This window comes from Myodes glareolus, chromosome 9 (genome assembly GCF_982192425.1).
Source record: "Myodes glareolus chromosome 9, mMyoGla1.1, whole genome shotgun sequence".
Lineage (NCBI taxonomy): Eukaryota > Metazoa > Chordata > Mammalia > Rodentia > Cricetidae > Myodes > Myodes glareolus.
In genome coordinates, this window is record NC_142034.1 from 71,116,415 (window position 1) to 71,141,249 (window position 24,835).

The window sequence follows — 24,835 nt, forward strand, 5'->3', positions numbered from 1 at the left end:
CTCCCTACCCTGAAGCTCTTCCTTCAGTTTCCCCACCACCTTCACCCAGTCCTGCCCTGAGTGTCCGGGCTCAAACTCGCAATCCGTCCTGCAGAGTCTGACCACCCTCGATTTCCTATAGCGTGTGTGGTGTATGCTATAACTCACATAACATTGTGCAGCTTCCTTACTTCTGCTTCCTTCCGATAAATGAACCCTGCTAGGCCAAAGCTTTTATCTCTGCGAACACGCATCAAAGCCTGAAGAGGTCCCAGCACAAGCTGGGTCCTCAATAAATATTTGTGAAATAACCGAAGTTTTAAAAACAGCTTGGCCTGGAGATGTGGGGGTGTAGTCAGGCATTTGGGAGGCCTTGGGTTCCACGTTTTAGTTCCTACTTTGCCTTTATACTTTAAAGTATAACAGACATACCCATACATAGTAGAAGAAAATATTGCAAAATGTTAGTGGTCATTTCTGGTGGTATTTTTTTTCCTTCTTTGTGTTTTCCTGTGGGTTTATTCCCGAAATCCTACGTTAAAGTGGACTGTTATAGGGGAAGCATACTGGTGCACACCTATAATCCAGCACTCAGAACACTGAGGCAGTGACATCGCAAATTCCATACCAACGTCCATATGTGAGGTACATATAGAGACAAAAGAAAGGGGGTGTGTTTGAAATAGTTCAGTGAGAAAAAGTGCCTGCTACTACACCAGACGACCTGAATTCGCTCCAAAGCCCATATGATGAAAAGACAGAACCGACTGTCTCAAGTTGTCTTTTGACCTACAGGACACACACACCGCTCAGTGAATAATAAAGAAAATGCAAATGTCAAAGCTACACATTTAAAACAGTATTATTTTATCATAAGAAAATTGCTTTCTAAACCTCTCGTGAGCCTCTAGGGCCGTGTATTCAATGTCACACACAGCGAATTGCTCTTGTGAATTTCATGAATCTCTTTTCCAGTAGGAGATTCATCAAAAACTGGAGAGGTATATATATTGCAAGGACATCCGTATGTAAAATACTGCTTTTATTTTGTAGTAAATACTGCTGAAAAGAATAAATATCCTTGCCTCGCCCATTCAGGGCAACATCCCCAGGGAACACACCCACCTAGCAACCAGGAGCAGAGCGGAAGAGCAGCGCTGCGCCTTTAATTCCGCGACTGGGGTGGGGTAGCCCGGAGAGGTTCCGCTCCCCCACTCCCTCTGTACCTCCAGTGGCAGCTGTCACCTGTAAGCCGAGCACCACTCAGGGGCATGGAGCCCAGCACCCATTGGATAGAACCTCTCGGCAGCAACCTATCCCCCAGGCTGGGGGCCCGGGCAGGCGCAGGCGGAGGGCAGGAGCCCCAAGTGCCCTTCGCCCGGAGACGTCCCAGTGCGGCGGGGAGGGCGTGACTGCAGTCCAGCTTCGGGGATCAGAGCTCCAGGTGAGCCTGGCGAGGCGGCTGGGGCGACCCCGGAGCCGCAGGGACCGAGCATGGCTCTGGCAGCCGCAGCCGCTGCCGCCGCTGCCGCCGCAGGGGTGAGCCAGGCGGCAGTGCTGGGCTTCCTTTTGGAGCACGGCGGGCAGGTGCGCAACTCCGAGCTGCTGAGTCGCTTCAAGCCGCTGCTGGACGCTGGGGACCCGCGCGGCCGCGCAGCCCGCAGGGACCGCTTCAAGAAGTTCGTCAACAACGTGGCGGTGGTGAAGGAGCTGGATGGGGTCAAGTTCGTGGTGCTGAGAAAGAAGCCGCGACCGCCGGAGGGACCAGAGCCCCCGCACCCCTCCAGCCCTGGGGTGCCAGCCACGCAGGCCGAGTGCACTGCCGTCCCAGCGGAGGACACCTGCGTCCCCGGAGCTTCCCCTTCCCCACAGCCGTCCGAGGAACCGCAGGAGGATTTGTCCGCACCATCGGATCTACAGCCTGCCTCGGGGCTCCCATCTTCCGAGGTCACCCAGCTTGGGGTTCCATCAAGCTCAGCGCCACAGCCTGGGGTACCCGAGGATCAGGAGCTGCCCTGGCCCTCGGAGGGAACCTCAGAAGTAGCCGCACCGGCCAGTGTGCCGTCGGGGGCAGCCTCGCCGAGCACAGAGTCACCAGACCCAAAGCCTGCACCTCCCACGGTTCAAATGCCACCGCAGAAGCCCTGCATGCTGCCGGTGCGCTGCGTGGTCCCCGGCCCCGCGGCGCTGCGGATCCGCGCGGAGGAGCAAGGCCTGCGCAGGCAGCGTTCGGAGGAACCGAGCCCACGGGCCTCCCCGATGCTGCTGCGGCGGCTCTCGGTAGAGGAGTCGGGTCTGGGCCTCCACCTGGGACCCGGCCGCTCCCCCCATCTCAGGCGCCTGTCGCGCGCGGGCCCGCGCCTTCTGAGCCCGGATACAGAGGAGGTGCCTGCCGCGCCGCCGCCACCGCCCGCGGTGCCCCTGGAGCCCACGGAGCACGAGTGGCTGGTGCGCACGGCTAGCGGCCGTTGGAGCCATCAGCTGCACGGGCTGCTCTTGCGGGACCGCGGCCTGGCTGCCAAGCGTGACTTCATGTCAGGCTTCACCGCCCTACACTGGGCAGCCAAGAGCGGCGATCGGGAGATGGCTCTACAGCTGGTGGAGGTCGCCCGGCGTGGGGGCGCGCCCGTGGACGTGAACGCGCGTTCTCACGGTGGCTACACGCCGCTGCACCTGGCGGCCCTGCACGGCCACGAGGATGCAGCCGTGCTGTTAGTGGTGCGCCTGGGCGCCCAAGTGCATGTCCGCGACCACAGCGGCCGTCGTGCCTACCAGTACCTGCGACCTGGCTCTTCCTACGCGCTGCGCCGTTTACTTGGTGACCCTGGCCTGCAAGCTACGACGGAGCCTGATGGGGCCAGTGGTGGCAGTGGGAGCCTTGTGTCGAGGCACCCCGTACAGGTGGCTGCCACCATCCTCAGCTCCACCACTAGTGCGTTTCTGGGCGTCCTGGCTGACGACTTGATGCTCCAGGACCTGGCTCGTGGCTTGAAGAAGTCAAGCTCCTTCAGCAAGTTCTTGGGTGCCTCCCCCATGGCTCCCCGCAAAAAGACCAAGATCCGTGGTGGCCTGCCATCCTTCACCGAAATCTCTCGTCGACCCACCCCAGGGCCTTTAGCTGGTTTAATGCCCAGTCTGCCCCCTCCAACCTGAATGACCATGAAGCCACCATTTCCTTGGTTGACCAACCAGGGCCTGTGCCATACCATCTAAACCTGTCCAAGACAGGACCAACACCTGCAGCCTGTCCCACTTCCCACCTTGTCCATCACAGCCAGATGGGCCTCCACCTTCTGTCTGAACTTTGATGTGCCTATAGAGACGGGATTCTTGGTCCCTGGGAGAGGTCCCTTGTGAAGAAACCAAGTAGTCAGGTCTGAACTTGGGAGACTTGAAGTTTAGGGTCAAAGGTTAAGGGGCAGCAGCTGGTCTGGCCCCTGGAGGTGTTAACCAGAGGTCTCTGTATGGACAGATTCCCAAACCAGAAGTAGAGTCAGGCTCTCTAGGTATTCAAAGATGGCGACTTCAAGATCTGTTGTGTCTTTGTAATTGGATGCTTTTATTCTGCTTTTAAATTAAAATGAGGTACGGAAACTTTGATAATACCTTTTGAAATTCTGGGGTATTTTTTTCCATTTTTAGACAAAGTACGAGGACATTTTCAGTCTTTTGCTGACTATTTTGGAAATCTATCATTTAAAAAGAGAGTGACCGAGTCTAAAGGAAATTAGTCCTAGCCAACAACACTAAATAAGTTTATCTACCTCATCGTAGGCAGCACAGATTCTGGAATCTTGAACACGGAATAACCATTGTGACCCTAATGAATGTAACTAATTCCAATTGTACTGTGAATATCAAATATTGAAATTGGGTGTGGTGGCGCATGCCTTTCATCTCTGTGAGTTCTAAACCAGCCTGGTCTGCAGAGCAAGTTCTTGAACAGCCAGGGCTACACAGAGAGACTCTGTCTCAAAACAAAACAAACACCCTCCAAGCCCCCCCCCCCAAACAAGCAAAAACAAACAAACCAAAAGAAGTGCATCTTGGGAGTAAGGTGATTTAACAAAGATAGAAAAGAGACATTTTGGTAAATAACTTTAACTACTCAAATGTAAATGTATTTTACACTAACTGGTGGCTACTTTGATTTGGCATGAAATTTTAATTTTTTTAAAATTGTGATTTAATTGTGAATTTTGAATTTGTGGTTTTCTGTGCAATGGGTGAAAAATTATTATCAAAGGAAAAAATTATTACACCAGAAAAAAACCGTTTAATAGTAATTGAAACTATTGTTATTCTTTTATATGAAAGTTCTGAACAAATAAGTGTATGATATACATTTAAAAACAAAAATACTTAAAATAGCCAATGCAGAACTTAGTCCAGTGACCTAGAATGAGCGGTGTAACTTCTGGACGTTTGTTCCTTCCTGTGAATGGAGCAGGCTTGTGGCTATGCCCCAGATTTTCGGTTGGGCATGGTAGAATCATAACAGTACCCTTCCCTCCCCGCTTCAAAGAAAAAAAAATGTGAAATCTATTTACTCAATCAATTTTTTGTATCCTATCATGATGTTGCTGTTTTGAAAAGTATGTTTGCATGTTATCAGTCATGCTGAATGGTTCCTGTACAGGGGAGTGTGACTTCACCCCCCAATATACGTCAGTGAGACCTTTGAAGTCATTCAAGATAGTCCAGCAGTCATTCATGGAATGATTTAAAGCCACGAAATAAACAGTTTCTGTTTCTATTTCTGATTGTGTGAGATACACTTCTCTTAGCTATAATTGTTTTTCCTTATTTAAAGAAATGTTATTATTGGGGCTGGAGAAATAGTATCGGCTCAGCGATTGAAGGCATATAATGCTCTTGTGATGGACCCCAGTTTGGTTCCCAGCACCCACATAAGGCATCTCACAACCTCCTGCAACTCTGGACTGCATACCTCTACATAGACACACCCCCCCACACAAATAAAAACAAGTCTTTAAAATATTATGGTCTTACTGTGTGTAAGAAGGAGGGAATGTGGGTCCTCATGTGCCACAGAGGTCAGGAGGTAATTAGCGGTGGGTTCTCTCCTTCCACTGTGAGCTCCAGGATGTAGTGCTAGACCATCCTGCACCACACACCCCACCCCACCCCACCCCACTCTATCCTAGCTACCTGGGGCTAAAGATTGAATCCAAGGGTGTCTGTCTCCCTTACTAGGCAAACATTACCCACTAGCTACACCCTGCTCCTGTTTTATCTATGTATGTAATGTCTTCCCTTTTCCTCAGATTTCCCCTGCCTCTTTCATGCTGTCTTCATCCAAAGAGTTCAGATTTCTCTGCAAAGGAAAGGAATCACGAATCATGGCTAAAATGCAGGCCCTGGGCTGATTCTTTCTTCTTCCTTTGCCTGGAACTCTAGCCTGCATGAATTATTTTAAAATGCAAATTAAATCTTCTGCCTCTGCAGAGAAATTGTGGGAAGGCAATAATCACAGCAATTTGCGTAGCTGAAGCTCCAGGAGACAGGATGAAACATTAGAGATTTTCTGCGGTGAAGGAAAAGCCTGGCTGAGATGGGATGACAAAGGTCCCAGGCACAGATATGATGTGCCTTGAGAGACAGGATCCCAGATAACAGAACAGTAAAAAACCCAACAATTACTGAGAACTTACCTCCCGGGAGAGCTATTTCAGCCGCCTGAAGAATCTTCATATTTCTCCAGTATCCTGCAAACCTCCAACTGAAAGAAATCATTTGCTAAGAGTTAAGAATTAATAAACCCACAGCCCGGGTGTTAGGAACCGTTGCTGTTTTCTTGCAAGCCAGGACTGTTCTGAAACTGTGAGGAAAGCCAGTGAGATCAACAGCATGTAGGAAGTTTCCAAGAACTGTATATTTAATTTTTAAAAGAAAAACATAGATTGGGGGCTGGAGAGGGAGCTGAGTTGGTTAAGTGCTTGCTTCACAAACAGATGAATCCAAATTAGATACTAAGAACCCACATTTATTTTTATTATTTATTTATTGGTTTTTTTTTTTTTTTTTTTTTCGAGACAGGGTTTCTCTGTAGCTTTGGAGTCTGTCCTGGAACTAGCTCTTGTAGACTAGGCTGGCCTCGAACTCACAAAGATCCACCTGCCTCTGCCTCCTGAGTGCTGGAATTAAAGGCGTGTGCCACCACCGTCCAGCGCTAAGAACCCACATTTAAAAGAAAAAAACAAAAAAAACCTCCTCCTGGTGGTCAGGTGTAGAGGGACCTGACTTTAATCCTAGCATTTGAGATCAAAGACAGGTGGATCTCTGTGAGCTCAAGGCCAGCATGGTCTACAGAATGAGTTCCAGGACATCCAGGGCTACAGAGAGGGACCCTGCTGCAAAAAAAGGAAACAAACAAAAAGCTTGGTGTTGGGGCTGGAGAGGTAGCTCAGGGGTTAAGGGCACTGGCTGCTCTCTCAGGGGACTGGGCTTTGGTTCCCAGCACCTACATGGTGGCTCACAACCTCTGAAGAGATCAGGAGATATTCAAGAGATCAGGCATATTTTCTGACTTCCATGGGCACCAGGCACTCAGGTGGCATACAGGCAAAGCTTTCATGCACAAAAATAAACAAATCTGAATAATTTTTCGAGGCCGGGTGGGATGGCATGTCTTTGTAACCTCAGTGCTGGGGCAGCAGAAATGGAGGGGTGGTTTCCTGGAAGTAATTGGACAGACAGCCTAGCCTCTGGTGAGTTTCAGGCTACTGAGTGACCTGTCTCAAAATGAAACAAACAAACGGACAAAAATCCACAGGGGGGAAAAAAAGACCAAATCAAATGAAGAACCCAAGTGGATAGCATCTCAGGAAAAGCACCTGAGGTTGTCTTTTGGGAACCATACTTGTGGGCATACATGTGCATGCGGACACATGCATTTGCACCCACACACCACGAAACATATCCAGACACATGTAAATAGATAAATATAATAGAAAGATGAACTGCTAAGGCAACTTAGGTGGTAAAGGTTGCCAAAGTAGGAGAATTGAATCCTTTTCATGGAAGACAAGTTAATTGCTGTTAGACGTGAGTCACAGCCACAGCAAGCTTGCTAATACGCTTTGCACTGCCTTTGACGGAGGTGGGGTTTATTCTTGAACAAGCCGTCCTGCCTGACTGATGAAGATTCAGGGCACAGGTAATGCATCTGTAAGCTGTGTCTGTTAAGTCCGTTCCAGGCCCAGTTTCAATATGTCACAGTTATTAACCAAGCCGTGGGTATGGTATAGACTCTTAGGATCTGGATGTTTTCCTCACTCACCCCATTTGTCTGTGTGTTTGTGTGTGTGTATGCATATTTGCATGTGTACAGGCACATACATGGCGTGTATGTGGGTACATACGCTTGTGGAGGCCTGAGGCTGAAAGCAAAATCATTTTCAATCATTCTCTCACCTTATGCCATGAACCAGGGTCTGTCAATCGACCCAGAATTCATGGATGTGGCTAGTCTCCCTAGCCAGCTCGCTCTCGGGATCCTCTGTCTCTGCCTTCTGAGGCTAGAGTTACAACTGCACCACCATGCCCATCTGGCATTTACGTGGGTTCCAGGATCTGAACTCTGGTTTTCATGCTGACTCAGCAGGGTCTTAAGTCCTGAGCCATGTCCCCACCCCGTCAGTGTCCAGGTTTTAAGTCAGGAAACTAAAGGCTGCCAACGTTGGAAGAAACTTGTCCAGGCTCACTTCCAGTAAGTGGCAGGGTGGCATCTCGGTCTCATCAGGAACGTTCCTATCGACTGTGCTGGTTAGTGCTAGGAACAGGAAAGACTTTAGAATCAGCTGAGAGACGGGCCTCTGGGCATGCCTGTGCGGGGTTTACCTTGATTATATTAATTGATTTTAATTGTGGGTGGAACCTCTTCCCTGGGCAGGGAGTCCTGGACTTTGTGAAAGGAAAAAAGGGCGGAGCACAATCAGGAAACAGAAATGAATGCACGCCTGGCGGTGGTGGTGATCCAGTCTCCTGTGGCCTTGAATTCTCTGCCAGGATGGACCGAGCCTGGGACAGCCTCTCCGATCAAAACCTCATTCCCTCACATTGCTTCTGTCAGGACACTTTCTCATGCGGACAGAAGGGAAACACTGATTCTGGGCTATTCTCTACATTCCATCTCCTCACTCCGGGGACAGAAGACTGGCAGCCCCCAACCTGTAGACTGTGAGGAGGAGGAGCAGCATGGGGTGGATAATTCGAACTCTTGGAGATCCTCAGGGCAACCAGAGGCTCTGAGTCACTTCCACGGGCGTATGGTTGCACCCTAGACCATACCGCACTGACATTTGGGTTTGCTTTATGTGATCATCATTCCTTTGCCACGTTCGTGTTTGTAAATCAATACACTCCATTCTACTAGAAAAAGTGATTTCCCACAGAAGGGAAATTGTCTCAAGTTCTTTGTTTGATAACACTTTAATTAAAATAGAATCGACAGGGCTGGAAGGTAGCTCAGCAGTTAAGAGCACTGACTGCTTTTCCAGAGGACCTGGGTTCGAGTACCAGCACTCACATGACTGTTCACAACCACCTGTGACTCAAGTTCCAGGGGACCTGACATCCTTTTCTGGACTCTACAGGCACTAGAAGAGATGGACATGCAAGCAAAACACCCATACACATAAAATAGGTTTTGTTTTTGAGATGGGGTCTCGCTGTCAGGTTCAAATTCTGGTGATTAAACAAATCCAGCGTACCTCAGAAACTCCCAAAGGAGCCAAGCCCCTTCTCACTGGCAAAAGGGGCAAATAGCTGTCTGTGGTGCCTACTTGCATACCAGCATGCATGCTGGCCTCCGGGCTCCTGCAGGACCACAAGTACCAGTTACACACTTCAGAATCCATGCTGGCTTCCTGGCTCCTCCCCCTCCCTGACCCTGCACTTCTCCGGCCCATGGGCTGCCCTCTCCCCAGCTTCCCATCCTTGCTACACCCTTCCTATTTCAGCCCTGCTGCTCTTGGTCTCCTCTGCTGGCATTTTCTTTGCCTTCCTCTCTCTCTCTTCCTCCTCATGGCAGGTTCAGTCTGCTGGCCATGGCAATCCACTACTTTCTCTGACTGCTCTAGACTCTTCCAGTTGCCTCTGGATGCGCTCTCCCTCATAGCCACAATAGGAACTTTCCACTTGACCATACCTTGGAGTGGCCATGCAGTCAGTTTATATACTTGCTATGTATCGAAAAATATTTTTTTAATCTAAGCCAGACATGATGATGTCTGTCTTCAATCCCAGCACTCAGGAGATAGAGGCAGAAGGATCTCTGTGAGTTCCAGGCCAGTCAGGGCTACATAGTGAGATTCTTTTTTTAATTTAATTAATTAATTTATTTATTACAATAGAATTAGTGGATGATGGGTCTGGTGGTACATACCTGTAACCCCATGAGGTGAAGAGAAGGGATTCAATGTCACCCTGAGTGTTGTTACATATGGAGTTCAAGGCTAGCCTGGGCTACTTGAGGCCCTGTCTCAAAGTAACAACTATCATCTTCAGAATAAACAATATTATTCTTTTTAATATTTATTTATTTATTATTTATACAATATTGTGTCTGCGTGTATGCCTGAAGGCAAGAAGAGGGCACCAGACCTCATTACAGATGATTGTGAGTCACCATGTGGTTGCTGGGAATTGAACTCAGGACCTTTGGAAGAGCAGGCAATGCTCTTAACCACTGAGCCATCTCTCCATCCCCCAACAATATCATTCTTTTAATATTTTATTACTTTTTTTTTTCAAGACAGGTTTCTCTGTAACTTTGGAGGCTGTTCTGGAACTCGCTCTATAGACCAGGCTGGCCTCGAACTCATAGAGATCCTCTTGCCTCTGCCTCCCAAGTGCTGCGATTAAAGGCATACACCACCCCCACTGAACTTTTTATTACATTTTTATGTATTTTATGCGTATGTGTGTGGGCATGCATGTGACGTGGCACATGTGTGGAGGTCGGAGAGTGACTTTCAGAAGTCAGTCCTTCCCTTCCGCTGTGTGGGTCCCAGAGATGAAACTCAGGTGGTCGAGCTTGGCGTCCGCTGTCTTTATTCACTTGGTTGTCTTTCTTCCTTTGAGGGAGTGACTCGAGACAGGGTTTCTCTGTATAGCCCTGGCTATCCTGGAACTCACTTTGTAGACCAGGCTGGCCTCATACTCACAAATATCCACCTGCTTCTGCTTCCCAAGTGAACGCTGTCTTTCTTAACTGCTTTTCTCAACCATCCTTACCTTACCTACCTAAACACCCACCAAGTGAACTGCAGCACCGTCAGTCTTTATAAAGATGCTCCCAGGGGGCTAAAGAGGTAGTTCGGGAGTAGAGAGCACTCCCTGGTTGCTCTGTTCCCAGCATTCTCATGATGCTTCACAACCATCTGTAACTTCTGATCCAGGAGATTCGATTTCTTCTTCTTTCCTCCAAAGCCACCACCAAGCATGCACGCAGTGCATAGACATACATGTAGGCAAAATGCACACAAAATAAAATATAGATAAAACTTAAAAGGGGGAGCTTTTTTTTTCTGGAAGAAATTGTGTAATCTTCTGTAATGGTTCCATAAATAGATTCGTTATTCCTCTCCAGGTGGCCTTTTGTCTACAGGAACTGGCCTCACCGTGAGGGAATGGCCACACCTCTGGACTTGAACCTCTGAGGGAAAGCGAAAGGGAGCCAGGGAGGAGAGGATGCAGAAAGGGAAGAGGGAGGGAAAACAGACGGTCTAGAAGAAAGCAGGGCATAGCAGAGAAAGGGAGAGGGTGAGGTGGGGGGGGGGCGCGGAGAAAATACCTTAACCCATCCCTTTCTCAGAGGAAAACAAATTCTCTTGGTGGGAAGTGCAGAGTGATTTAAATACCAAAGATAACAGGCAAGTGGCAATAATACTAAAGTCTTGAGAGGATTTCTTCACAGTGAATGTCCTCTTCTTCTCAGTCCCCACCATTCAGGCACAGCGCATTTGCCCTAACCTCCCCCGGGAGTCTCTGCATTCTGAATGGCCAGCACCTCCATCAGTCTCAGTGAGGACCCCCAGAGTTTCTGCTAGTCGCTGTCTTAGGTACATTTTGTAACGAGCAGAATGTTCTCGACAGCTTGGGGCGCAGAGGAACACAGCTTCCCCATTCCATTTCCAATTTACAGTATGAAAGTAAAAAAGTACACCAATTAAATTCTTGGGAGGAGGAGTAGCGGGGGCGGAATGAGCGGGAGGCCGCGGTGATGCCTGTTGCCCAGCAACAGCAGCCCAAGCCAAACATCCAGCAAAGCCCAGGGCGCCGCCTCCAGCAGCGGGAGGCGTGCACGAAACCAAGTCACCGCTCAAGCCGCGGAGGCGGCGGACAGATACATTCCAGGATGGATGCTCTGGGTCCACATCCCCGCCTTTCTTCCCCGGCACATCTCATTCAGTCAACAATTTCCCAACGTAGGCCTGGTGGCTGTGAAAAGCGAGTCAGCCCTTTTTTTCTTAGTCAGAATTTCTTTCCTACAGAAGCAAAAGACTCAGTTCCAGCTTTCAAGCCCAGTAGGGACATTGCCAGTCAGAGCCAGGCCAAGGCTAGCCTGGAGCGTGTGCGAGTTTGCTAGGCGGCGGGTGGCCACAGTGGGGGCGGAAGCTTCCATGGTAAGGGAACAGTGCCCTCTGCTGGCGGTGCGCCGCAGGGTCAATGCTACCGGTTTCAGGTACCCCCAAAATCTTGAGGTCTGGGATGCCGAAACAGAATCTCTGTCTTGAACTCCTGGGTGCCCTCAGAAGAAATCATCGATTGGACAGGAGAAAAACAGAGGCAAGAAGGAGACACGAATAGGCTAGACACAAGGATAAGCGATGGAACTGTGGCTCTATGGGGAGAGGGGTATGCTCTAGCTGACTAGAAGGGTGGAGCACAGAAATCTCGTTATTCCCCCTTGGAAAAATCCAGCACAGCACCAAGGTTCACTTAGGCAGAAGATGGTAGTTGTCTCTATCCACACTCCTAAGCTCGACGTGCTTTGAAATACACAACTTTCCGTTGACTTAGTGGACAGTGTCAGGTGTGGGTCTAATAACATCGTAACGGAAGCATGCAATGGACTCTGCGTAGGGCAATAGGCAGAAATGAGTAGCTTCCAAGAGAGCTGGCTCTGCTATGGCCTTGGAGTCCAGGCCCGCCCACAAGGTTCAAAGCAACAACGCAAAGCATAATGTTAGAAGCCACAATGGCCTCATATGATCCCCATATGTTTTTTTTTTTTTTTTTTTTTTTTTTACAAAATGACTCAATGTGAACATTGTTCTGGGCTCAATAGCCCGACTGTTGCAACTAACTAACGTTTTTAGTATGAATACGACCATTTAAAATTCCCAACCAGTTGCACTGAGTGACAGAACGCATCAGAAAACAAGCCCAGAAGCAGATTTCTCACTTTGGGGTCAGTAGTATTAAATACACACACACACACACACACACACACACACACACGCCTTTTAATGTGTCTAACTTCCAAAATACCCTGAGCTTTTGCGAGCATATATTTTTATCCCAGTGTTTGCAGCTTCAATACTCAAACTGGACTCATGTTCATCTGCAGAACTGGTTCTGTGCACTCAGGGCTCCTGCACAAATAGAGAGGGATTTGTCCTGTGTTTTGGGCTATCACAGACCACCCAAGGTCAGGCTTTCCCCAATACAGTACAAGCCCTCGCTACCTTTCTGGGTCTCCAGGCCTCACACCCACTATTTCTGGGTACGCTCCTCTTCATCTTCAGCTCCCATCCTCTCTTCTGGCCTGGCTGATCTAGAGCTGGTCTCAGACCAAAAGCTGGATAAGGTCAGTTTTGTTCTTGGTTTGAGATGTGTTCGAAGCTCTCTATATGTAGCTAGGTCAGTCTATGAGTCAACGCTCTTAAGAAAACGCTCCCACCTTGGCTTAGCAGGTGCTGTGATGAGAGACTCTCAACTCAGTGGACTTTCTTACTCTTTTTGGAGGGGGGTGTGGTTGGTTGGCGACGGTTGGAAAAAGACCATGTTTGAGCATATATGAATGCCATGGCGCTCGTGTTGGGTCAAAGGACAACTTCTGAGAGCTGGCTCTCTCCTGTGGAATCTGGACTTTGAACTCAGGTTATCAGGTTTGTACAGAAGGCACTTTTACCGCCCGAGTCGTCTCACTGGCCCAAGACCTAAGTTTTTGTGGTAGCGATTCGGTTAGCAATTGCTGGTGGTCAGTGGCGTGCCCCTCAGCTGGGCCAGACTGATATTCCACCAAGGCCCTCTTCAACTCTAGTGAGCCAGGGCTGCTGCAGTTTGTCAACAAAACTCCTTCCTTTTTACCCCCCAACCTGTGCAGACAACACAGGCCTGTAGATGGAGTTTTGGATGTCAGCTTCAAAATAAATACACAGAGACTTAATATTAATTATAAATGCTTGGCCAATAGCTCAGGTTTGTTACTAGCTAACTCTTACATTTTATTTTCTTATTTTGTTTTGTTTGTTTTGTTTTTTTTTTTTTGAACTCACACTGACCCTCTTGCCTCTGCCTCCCAAGTGCTGGAATTAAAGGCGTGTGCCACCACTGCCCTGCTAGCTTTTACATTTTAAATTAACCCATATTTCTTATCTACACTCTACCACTCGCTACCTTTGCTCAGTACAAGTTCATCTCCTCCTCTCCTTGTCTCCTCCTGATTCTGAGACTCCTCTTCTTCTCTGTGCCCTCTTTTTTCTATAAGTCCTGGGTAACCTCTACCTGTCCAGCTATTGGACAGTCAGCATCTTTACTAACCCAATCACAGTGACGCATACTCACACGGTGTAAAGGAATGTTCCATAATGCCTCTCTAAGAAAATTTATTAGAAAATAAACCACAATACTGTTTGCCTCTTAAGCTGCAGTGTTCTGTCTTGACTCCTACCTCCCACCAGCTCTGACAGAGGGACTCGCCACAAGAGGCGTGTGCAGGCTTTGTGCTCATTTGTCCACGCTGTACCAGGGACTGAACCTAGGGTCTCACGTACGTCAAGCAAGCACTCTGCAACCCAACTCTATCTCTAGCCTCCTCTTTAAATTATTTTAGAATTTTATTTGTTTATTGGGGGGTGTTTTGCTTGCATGTATGTCTGTGAACCAACTGTGTGCAGGTCAGAGGGTGTCAGATCCCTTGGGGTCAGAGTCACAGGTGGGTGTGAGCCATCCAATATGAATATTGGAGAAGGACCACAGGTCCTCTGGAAGAACGGCAAGTGATTTTAACTGCTGAGCTCTCTTTCCGGCCCTCTCCAGCCCCTTTTTACATTTTATCATGAGACAGAGTCTCCTAAGTTGCCCAGACTGGCGTTTAGCTCCATCTGTAGTCCAGATAGGCCTCGAACTTAAAATCTCCCAGCCTCAGCCTCCCATGTAGCTAGGATTACAGCAACATTACCACCAGGCCAGGTTTGAATACTGCAGTGTTTTTTTTCCCCAGGGGGGTGTGCTGTTTTGTTTTTGTTCTTGTTGGGGTTTTTTGTTTTGTTTTTCAAGCAGGGGGTTTCATTGTGTAACAGCCCTGGCTATCCTGGAGCTCACTCACTCAGTGATGGCCTTGAATCACAGGGATCAGCCTGCCTCTACCTCTGGAGTGCTGGGATTAAGGGCATATGCGATCACTGCCCTACTGAATACTGCAGTTTGTAAAACCCATACATTAATTCCCAAATAATCACAAGCTTGAGTAAGCTCCCCCCTCTTCCCCACCCCGCAGAACCCTGTGGGAAAATGTGTCCTGGGAAGGCCTAGTCTGAGGACTCTCTAGTCCCTCGTACCTCAAGAGAAAGCTCTCTCAAGATAAAGCATGACCCCAGTGGAGCGTGAGACTGAACAATACCCCTCACCTCCACCACCTGTAATTAGATAGGGGTAGCAGGAAAAAGTGGCTTATTCAGAGGACGGATTCCTGGGGCCCAGGACAGTCTGGGAGAAAGGGGGTGATAACTAAAGTCGTTCCAGATGGTGTCCAGCTGTTCCTTAAGGAACCGGATTCGGTCGTCCAGGCTGCGCTGCTGGGATAGGATCCGGGCCTTGGCGGCCAGCAGCACACAATAGGAGCGCAGATGCTCTGCGGGCAGCTCCCGCTCCAACACCTGACGCAGGGCTTGCTCCCGCCGCGCCACGTGCTCTTTCAGCTCCTTAGCGTCCTCCTGCTGTCGCTGTAGAAGCCGTAGTCGCTGCAGCAGCGAGGCCTGGAACCACCATGAGAGGGCGCAGTGAGCACCGCTGCTCCGGGGATTGTCCGGGCTGTAGACCTCAGACCCTCCTAGCCCAGCTCCTTTCCCCATTTACCCTTTCATCAGGATCGCTGTCTGAGCCCACCCTGGCCAAAGCGAGGTTCACACGGGCCAGGCGGCTGCCCAGCAGCAGCAGAAGACCAAGCACGCGCTCTAGATCAGTCATGAACTGACGGAATCGCTCCAGCTCCCGGGGTGTACAGGCTTGGCTCACTGCAGCCTCCAGATCTTCGTGACATTGGGTCCAGTCTGCAGCCTTACTCCGCAGTCTCTCCTGCTCAGCGTGAAGATCCTGGAGCATCTTCTGGAGAAGGTGGGCTAGCTCCACCTGGAGGGAGGGCCTAGGTATTCAAGAACTGGGCCAAACCCGGGAGTTTTCCCAGACACTAAGCTCCCCCACCACCCCAGCTTTCCCCACCACTCCCAACTCACTTTCTTGACCTGAATGCTGTTTGGTTTCGGGAGTCCCTGGTCATTTGACTGGTCAGGCACAGGGTGAGGTATAGAGTTTTCCGACGTTGATGCTTCCTGGGCAGTCGGCAGTTCCTGGGTAAAGGGGCTTCCGCAGGACCTGAGGACAAAGCCAGAGTTCTCTGAGATTTTCTTCCCTAGTCTGCAGACTCAGAATCAGGAGTCCCTAGAGCCTGCCTGTCGCTCACCCTGCATCAGAAGCTCCAGTGGTCTCCTCTCCTGCGTCCTCACAGGCTGGCCTCGTCGCAGCCAAGACCTCGGCAGCAGCGGCAGGAAAGAGCCCATCCAGCAGACCCAGAGGAGGCTCTGGACCCGGCTGGGCAGCAAAAGTGTCACTCAAAGAAGGATCCAGTCTGGCTAGCTGCTGAACCAGCTCCTCAAAATGCCGACTAGGCCAGGTCGGCTTAGGACCAGGCTGGCCCCAGGTCAGGGAAGTGTGGTGAGGGGGGTCTGGGATCTCAGAGCCTAAAGGTCGCAGGACATCAACTGAGGGACGCTTGAGGGGATTGTTTTCTGTAGCTGTAGAGGGACCAGCGGTCAGCAGTTCAGTAGTGTCAAAGGTTGGGACGTCATTTGTAGTCCCAGGAGGGCTATGGCTTGTGGGTCTGGAGGAACCCTCAGAACCGTTCAGGCCTTGCCAATTGTCTTCCTCTCCTGTGATCCCTGGGCCCTTGTGGAAGGGGCTCTCTGCCGAGGCTGTAATCTGGCCAGCTTTTTTGATTAAGTCATTTTCAGACCGCTGGTCAGAAGCGTGGAGATCCCTAGAAGTGAAGGAGCTACTGAATCAGAAAAGGAAGGCTCTGGCCCAGCTGAGCCTTCCCCCATCCCTGGACGTGATGCCCCCATCCCCAACACCTGAACATTACCAGAGAGAGTCCCCCGCCCTCTGGCATTTTCTAGATGTTTCTGTGCGAGGAGAATGTCTCCCTGTGCTTGGGGATTCACCTGGTTGGGAGCCCCTGAGGGGCATGAGACTCTTGAGGTGGTGGTGTCTCAGCTTCTTCCAGGAACACATCGTCATCCGGGAGGGAGGGGTACGGAGTAGACACCTTGATGGTCTCAGGGACCCCCTGACCAGAGTCAGCTGGGCTGCTCTGGAGGACCTCTGCAGGACACACCACTGCCGCCTCCTTCTGAGTCAAGAACCTAGAGGCAGGGACCCTACAACGACCATGAAAGAGGGCCTTTCCAGTGCACCATAGAAACAGCAGCACATGCAGTTTGCAAAAGACAGGAGTCTCGAACTCAGGGAGGTAGACTTTCTTATAATGACCAATCTGTTGTCAGCTTGACTGGATTTGGAATCGCCTAGGAGACACACCTGTGGCTGACTGTGAGGGGGCTTCCAGAGAGGTGTCACCAAGGAGGGAAGACCCGCCCCGAATGTGGGCAGTGCCATCCCATGGGTTGGGGGTTCTAGACTGAACAATAAATTGAGAAAGGAGAAATAAAGCTGAGCACCAGCAGGAATCTGTTTTCTGAGAGGCCTGGTGCTCCCTGCGTCCATGCCTTCCCCACCATGATGGACTCTACTCTCTTCAACCCTGAGCCAAAATAAGTATTTCTTCTCTAAGTCCCCTTCGTTAGGAATTTGGTCACGACAATAGGGAAAGTAATGAATACAGGACCCGTGATTCCTTTTTAAGCAAGAGCTGTGAAAGTTGACTCCAGACAACTCTGTCCCCAGAGAGTCCCATGTCTCTCACCTGGAAAACTTGATCTGAAGTAAAGGTCTGGGGGTTTCCGTCCTTTGAGGAACAGCCTAGAAAAAAGAACAGTGGCTTGAAATAGAGCTGTCTCCCAGATGTCGCCCTCCCCACCAGCCTTTATCTTCCATACCTGGACAGTGGCCAGGGTCCTTTCTGAACTCGTGCGGCGACCCATGACCTCGCCTGATATGCTCTGACTGCGACCCGCAGGCCTACAGGCACTGCGAAGATGCACGGACGGCGAATCCAGCTCCACTGAGCTTAGGGACTGAGTCTCCTGCAGCAGCCTTTTGGACTTAGTGTGCGCCCCACGCTGCAACTCCTGGGTGGAACAAGCCTCTCTCAAGCCCTCACCCGTGGGTCCGCCGCTCCAACCCACGCGATGCAGTTTGCCTGGCTCTGAAAAACAGCACATCCGCTGCTGGCTGGCCAGACGCCCCCGGCCAGGAACACCCACCGCTTGGACAGCGGTGCGCGCCGGCTCCGCTTCTCCTGCCTCGTGGCTGCTAGAGGCAGAGCGCGCGTGCACCGTGGGTGGCCTCGTGGTGATCGCGGGCCGCAGACGCCCGGGCAGGCTCATGCGGAGCTCCTTTCGCTGGAAGGATGTCTCCCGCAGCACTCGTCGCTGCGCACCCTGCAGTCGCTGGCGGTAGGCGGCTCGTGAGGCTGGGGGGCTGGGTGGCTCAGCGGTGAGTGTACCAGCCTCAGCCTCGGCTGCCAACGCATACAGCAGCGGGGTGTCCTGTCTGCTCAGTGATCCCGGGTTTCCTTGAACCTCTGGGGGCCGCGGGTCACTGTGCCCAGCGACTACTGGCTCGGGACGCTGGGTAGTTGGATGGACAGCGTCCCGCGGGGTAGGGGATCTGCTGCCCCAAACCACGCGCACGTAGTCCCAGTCTAGGTAAGGAAGGATCTCGGTGCCAGGAGATGGTGTGTGCATCTCCGGACCACCAGATGCCGCGGAGAAAGAGCTGTAGGCCGAGTCGGCGCGCGTGGACAACCGTCGCAAGTCCAGGCTTCCAGTGTCTGAGGCCGGAGAGGTGCGGCCGCTTCCAGTACCCAGGGCCTCCATGGTTGTGCAGTTGGAGACTGGCGCTGGCAGGCCTGGTTGAAAGCTTAAAAAAAAAAAAAATACATGGGTTGTTGGGTGAATGGTTCAGGTAAGAGTTAGGACAGCCTGCTGCCTCCTAAACCATAGAGAACCCGGGGCTTACTTATCCACTTCAGGGTAGGTCGGTCCCTAGCTCTCGAATCTTCCTCCTACCCTTCAGTATGGTAGAGAAACTTCAGAAGTTGAGATGGCATGGGCAATAGGACTCATTGTAGAGCGCGATTCTAGGGGTTGAGATTCTCAGTTCTGACTCAATTGGCTCATTCCTTTGCCTCAGGGACTGGGCCTTCCAGAGCTGCACCTCTGCCCTGGCAGCTCTAGCAATGTTGAGAATAGGCACATGCTCAAACCCTAGTCCCGCCCAGGCTGCTTCCTGGCCATTCTGTTGGCTTCTCTGTATGATCTTTCCCTGATAAACAACGGATCAAGAACGTTCGGAGATCACAGAGAAGCCCAAAGAAAGGGGGGTGGGGCGGGGCAAGGCAGGAGCAGGGGCAGCTTCACCGTCTCTGTCCACCCCCACCCACTCTGTGTTCTTTATAGTCCAGGTGTATCATAAAAATACTCATCTTGATCCCCAGCTCCCTATGTGCTTTTTACAGATGAGAACCCCGCGGTCTGAGGAGGAAATGGTTGACCCAGAGGCACACACAGGTCCTAAGTGGCAGAGCCCCTGGCTGGAATCTAGGCATGCCTCCAAGCTCACTGCAGCCAAAATCAATTTCCTAGAGGCAAACCCTGCCCAAAGCCCTTGCCATGGCCCTCCTTCCCCCAACAAAGCCCAAACTCAGAGAGGGAAATAAGTCACCTTTAAGTACCATAAATTCCAGAACAGTAAACTGGGTGAGTCTGCAACTCTGTCTTCCATTTAGGACCACCCATGAGCTGACACTCACCTCCCTTGGGCTTTGCCAAGAGGCCTCAACTTGGAGGCCTTGGGGTTCCTAGAGACCTCCACAGTGTCACTCATCCCCCCCACTCTGGAATTGTTTGCTATTTCTTCCTCCCATTCCCAGCCCTAAGTTTCCTGAGGGTAGGTCCTGGCCTTATTTGTCACCCAGTGCTTGGCACCAGCCTTGGCATGTAGTCACTGTTAAATAAATAGTTGCTGAGTGGCAAGGGAAGGGTCAGAGGTGTGGGGAGTTGATGGAGGGGTGGCAGGAAAGGAAGAGGCTTCATGCTTTATGGCCCCTCTTCTCCCTTCCCTATTAGTCTTTTCTGGGGAAGGCGACAGAATGGGTGAGGAGGCCCCGGCCGCCAGGACATAACCAGGTTACTCATGCATTATCAGGAAGAAACAGAGCCTGCAGGCAAGCAGGACTGGCTGGAAATTGATCCCTCCCCAGTGCCGGGAGGCAGAGCAAAGGGAAGGCCTGTGTGGCTGTGCTGTGCTGGCTGAGAGCAGCATTGAGGTTTGGGGATCTATGGGGAAGTTTGTCTTCCTTGACCTCATTGGCTGGGGGAAAGGGGGGGGATGCAGAGATTAGGGAGGCACACACCTGGCATGTGGTCCAAAAGCAGGCTCTTTCGAGCTTCCCAGACACTGGGATTCAGGGTCATCCTACACCCATCTCTCCGAGGTGCAGACTACTTACTATATACATTGCTGGGAGTGAGTACAGGAGCATAAAGCCTTTCTATAGAGGAGAGGCAGGGGAGCCTTCACTAGGCGTAGGGCCAGACATCTTGATGTGGTTCAGTGAGACCAGCCCACAGGTTGAGAACCACTGCCTAAGAGGAGCGTCAACTCTTTTAAAAAGGTCTACCCTGGCTGCTCAGACACCAGCTCTCTCTCTCTCTCTCTCTCTCTCTCTCTCTCTCTCTCTCTCTCTCTTCCTAATTTTTCTTTTCTTTAAAAAGTTTTTTTAGAGTTGGGCAGTAGTGGTGCTTTTCTTCAATCTCAGCACTCGGGAGGCAGAGGCAGGATGATCTCTGTGAGTTCAAGGCCAGCCTGGTCTACAGAGCTAGTTCCAGGACAGTCAAGGCTACACAGAGAAACCCTCTAGAAAAACCAAGCAACAACAACAAAAAGAAGTGTGTGTGTGTGTGTGTGTGTGTACATGTGTGTACATGTGGAAGCCAGATGCTGATGTCTGATTTCTTCCTCAATGTCCTTTTGCGTCTCTCTCTCTCTCTCTCTCTCTCTCTCTCTCTCTCTCTCTCTCTCTCTCTTTGATACAGGGTCTCTCAATTATGTAACCCTGGTTGTCCCAGGGTTCTCTAAGTAAACCAAGATGCCCTTGAACTCATGGAGATCCACCTGCCTCTGCCTTCCAAGTGCTGAGATTAAAGGTGTGCACCACCAAGCTTGGTGCACCCTACTTTTTGAGACAGACTCTTTTACTGAACCTCATGTGGCTAGGCTGACTGGCCAGCGAGTTCCAGGAATCCTGTCTCTGCTTCACCTCCACACCCAGCAACAGTGCCCTGCTCTGTTGCTTGGGTATTGGGGTTTTGAACTCAGATCCACATGCTTGTACAACAGGCACTTTACTACCTAAGCCATCCCCCAACTCCTCTCTTCCTACTCTTTCGAAACCCAACTCATGGCTGGCATACACCACCCATGCCTGTTCATGTTGGTATGCCAAAAACAGAGGTCATGGAATGCAAAGACATTTCCTTAAAGGAGGCTTCGAGGCTGGACAGATGATTGGGAGGTAAAGCGGCTGCCAAGTCTGACAACTTGAGTTTGATCCTGGGGATGCATGTGGGAGAAAGAACTGACTCCACATGCTTATTGTCACAATGGCATGCAGATTTTCTCTCTCCTCCCCCTTCCCCTCTCTCCTACATACAAATTCAAATAAATTTTAAAAAAATTTTTTATAAAGAAACCATGAAGCAGGGCGGTAGTGGCGCACACCTTTAATCCCAGCACTCGAGAAGCAGAGGCAGGTGGATCTCTGTGAGTCTGAGACCAGCCTGGTCTGCAAGAGTGAGTTCTGGGATAGCCAGGGCTACACAGAGAAGCCCTGTCTCAAAATACCACCACCACCAAAAACAAAAACAGACAAACAAAGATGAAACCATGAAAATTTATATTAGTGAGCTTCTGACACAACAAAGGGTCTCTAGTCACCAGATAAAAATGGCTCACACAGCTGGAGAGAGGTGTTAAGAGCACTTGCTATACTGGATGTGGTGGTGCACACTTTTAATCCCAGCATTTGGGAAGCAGGGCAGGTGGGCATCTATGAGTTTGAGATCAGCCTGGCCCACATAGCAAGTTCCAGACCGGTCAAGGCCTGTCTCAAAAATCAGACAAGCAGGCAAACAAACAGAAAGAGAACCTGTTGCTTTTGCAGAGGCTCCAGATTCGGTTCCCCAGCACCCCCACGGGAGTTAACAGTCATCTGTACCCAGAATTCCAGGGGATCTTCTGGTCTCCTTGGGCACCAGACATGCATGCGGTACGCGTACATACATGTATGCAAAACACACGCATAAAGAATAAAAATATAAAAATAAATATTAAAGGCAAAACAAACAAAAATAGCTTACAGGACAGAAAGGTGACTCATGGGGCAAGACTCTTCACTGTGCAGGCCTGACGACTGGAACTGGATCTCTGGGACCCAGATGAAAAGTCAGATTCGGGGCTGGAGTTAAGGGCACCGACTACTCTTACAAAGGACCTAGGTTTGATTCCCAGCACCCACATGATGGCTCACAACAAACTGTAACTCCAGTTCCAGAGGATCCAACACCTTCCAAAGGCTATTGCATGTGCTTGGGCACATATACATAAAATAAAATGCTTTTTAAAAGTCAAATGTTGCAGGGCATATCAGTAATTTCAGCATACCAGTGGTGGGATGGGAAGGAGGCACCAGAGAACCAGCTGGAAGCTTGTAGAGCAGCTGCCCTCAAATACACGACATAGCAGCACCTTGCCCCATTAAGGTGGAAAGTGACAACGGACACTTGAAAGTTCCCCTCCAATTTCTGTAACCGCACTATGACACCTATGCTCATACTAACACACACTTAAAGTAATTAATGAAAACATCAACGTATAATGGACCATTAAATGTGTACATATATGTGTTTTCTTATTGCTCTTAGCTTGTCCCAAGGATGCTATTGCATTGGTGGCCCCAGCAGGTTTCTGTCCACCCAGGACTCCCATATTGTGCTCTTTGTAGAATCTGCTGTGCCACCAGGACCTTGGAGCATCAACACAAACAATAAGGAATGGTCATGCTTGTCCCCAGAGCAGGGGTTGCAGCATAGTCTGCCAGAAAAGTAGGCTAGGGTTGTGGGGATGGCGGAAGGTACTTGACATCTGAACAAAGAATGTGAATCTGAAGAAAGCTGTGCTCAGGGTTCAGAGCTCAGGCTCTTGAGGGTGGAACACCAGACCAGGAAGATGAAATTCCAGAGACTGGACAAGACTGGCATTGGAGACCGGACAAGCTGTGCAGCGTTCATTCATTCTGGGCCATCTGGGCTTTCCTGTGGCCGTGGCAAGTCTAGCAGTGATTGGGATAAGGGTTTGGGGCTCTAGAGTGAAGGTGGACCCAGGCAAACAGCCAGACCCAGAGCTTCAGTCAAGGCTTGTCAGGAAATTCGATGAAGACAGTTTTCAATGGATAAAACCAAACCAAGACAACGCATGCAAGACCAGGGTAAGAGACAGGAGAGGTGCAGGGGAAAAGACAACCTCAGAGCTCATCTGGAACGAAACTGTCCTTTCAAGGGCCACCTCACATCTGACTTCCTGTGCGGACCTGTGCAGGTCACTTCTTGCCTCTGGCCTCCCCTTGGTACTGTGGAGGGCTATAACTGCACGTCACCACCTTCTAGAATTCTCTTCTAGAATCAGAGCCCCCGGGGTCCAAGACCAGATCTTAAGTCCTCGCACCCCAGGCTAGGTCTGACGGGTGAGCATTCTGGCAGACTCCTTGATCCTCTCTCCTATTCTCCAAGGCCATAGATGACACAGCACCCCTGTGCAACAACCATTCTGCGACATAGCAGCTGGTCTCTGAAGCCCTGGGGTGGCCCCTACTGAGACCCTACTTCCAGAAAGTGTACAAAATACACAGGATGCCGCGTCACCTGGGTAAAGGCAGTCCCTGGCATGGACAGAGCACATACCCAGGTTCAAACTCTAGGCAAACAAGGGCTCAAAAGAGGGTTGGAGCCAAGCTCTGGGAACCACACAGTGGCGGCAGAGTCACATGGAGAGGAGAGAGAGGGAGCTTGAGAAACTAGGAGAGTGGATGGCCTCTGACCAGCATATTTCTGGGCCTTTCCTGGGGGGGACTTATGGTCCGAGAAGATTGGGGAATTGAGAGGGACCAGGATTCTCCAGCAACCAGAGCTCAAGAACAGAGGGTCACCGGGCGGACGCCACTGTGTGCCGATTCCCTGCAACAGCTGGGCCAGTTGGACGGCTCTGCCCTCTACCAGGCCCAGAGTAAAGGTGCGCAAGGGCTTTACTTCGTTGGCTCAGCCGGACTGGACTCCAGGTCGGAAGGTCCAGACGGAACGACGGTCTGGCCACTTCGCGGCCGCCACTGTCACCGCCCTGACCCTCCCATCCTGGTCCTCCTCCTGCGGACTACATGCTGCTGCTCCCCTCACCCGGCCCCGCCGCGTACCTGTAACTCCAGCCCGAGACGCGCACCAGGGCGCCCGCGGCCGGCCGCACGATGACATCCGAGCCCCGGGCTCCAGCTCCCGACGCCACCTCCAGGCTCCGGCCACTGCAGGAGAGGCACCACCTCCGGCCAAGGGGGGCGGGAGCCTCGAGTGGCGGCGGGGCTCCGGGAGCCGCGCCCCTTCCTGTGTGACTCTGAGCGTGGCCCCCAGTCCCGGGCCCCGGACCTCTTACCAAGGCTGAGAACCTGAGCGGGAGGGCGATCGCACTCGCTCCAAGCACTGCTGGTTCTGCAGGCAAGTCTTCAGCACCCACAGTCTCCTCGGTGCGGAGGTCCAACTCGCCCCAGCAGCAAAAGCTCACCTTCGGGTCCTTTCTCCTTTCTTTCTCTCTCTCTCTCTCTCTCTCTCTCTCTCTCTCTCTCTCTCTCTCTCTCTCTCTCTCTTTCCTTCCTTCCTTCCTTCCTTCCTTCCTTCCTTCTTTCCTTCCTTTCAACTTTTAAAAAATTACGTTTCGTTTATTTACTTACTTATTAGGTGTGAGTGTGCTTGCCTGCGTGTGTCTGTGTGTATATGTGTGAAGGCTCCCATGTGGAGGTCAGAGAACAACTTCAATTCTTTCCTTCCACCCTGTGGAGTCCCGGGTGATCTGGCTTGGTGACATGAACCTTTATCCACTGGAC

The 24,835-nt window shown here is 50.9% G+C and overlaps 2 protein-coding genes across 3 annotated transcripts; one reads left to right on the forward strand and one right to left on the reverse strand.

Moving 5' to 3' along the window:
* The first annotated feature begins 1,089 nt into the window (after positions 1–1,089).
* On the forward strand, positions 1,090–4,735 carry Sowaha (sosondowah ankyrin repeat domain family member A). Its single transcript, XM_048437655.3, has one exon. It carries the CDS (start codon positions 1,474–1,476, stop codon positions 3,130–3,132), a length of 1,659 nt encoding a protein of 552 aa, XP_048293612.2. The 5' UTR covers positions 1,090–1,473; the 3' UTR covers positions 3,133–4,735.
* Positions 4,736–13,821: 9,086 nt separating this feature from the next.
* Shroom1 (shroom family member 1) lies at positions 13,822–24,511 on the reverse strand. 2 transcript variants are annotated; one of them, XM_085694936.2, is made up of 8 exons: positions 24,388–24,511; positions 17,565–18,549; positions 17,432–17,487; positions 16,671–16,886; positions 15,914–16,486; positions 15,687–15,825; positions 15,310–15,582; positions 13,822–15,209 (listed from the first exon to the last, which is right to left on the reverse strand). In XM_085694936.2, exons 2-8 carry the CDS (start codon positions 18,504–18,506, stop codon positions 14,877–14,879), a joined length of 2,532 nt encoding a protein of 843 aa, XP_085551062.1. In that variant the 5' UTR covers positions 18,507–18,549; positions 24,388–24,511; the 3' UTR covers positions 13,822–14,876. The 2 variants fall into 2 exon arrangements, with proteins under 2 accessions (XP_085551062.1, XP_048293610.2); XM_048437653.3 differs by lacking the exon at positions 24,388–24,511 and adding an exon at positions 24,155–24,276.
* Positions 24,512–24,835: the final 324 nt, after the last annotated feature.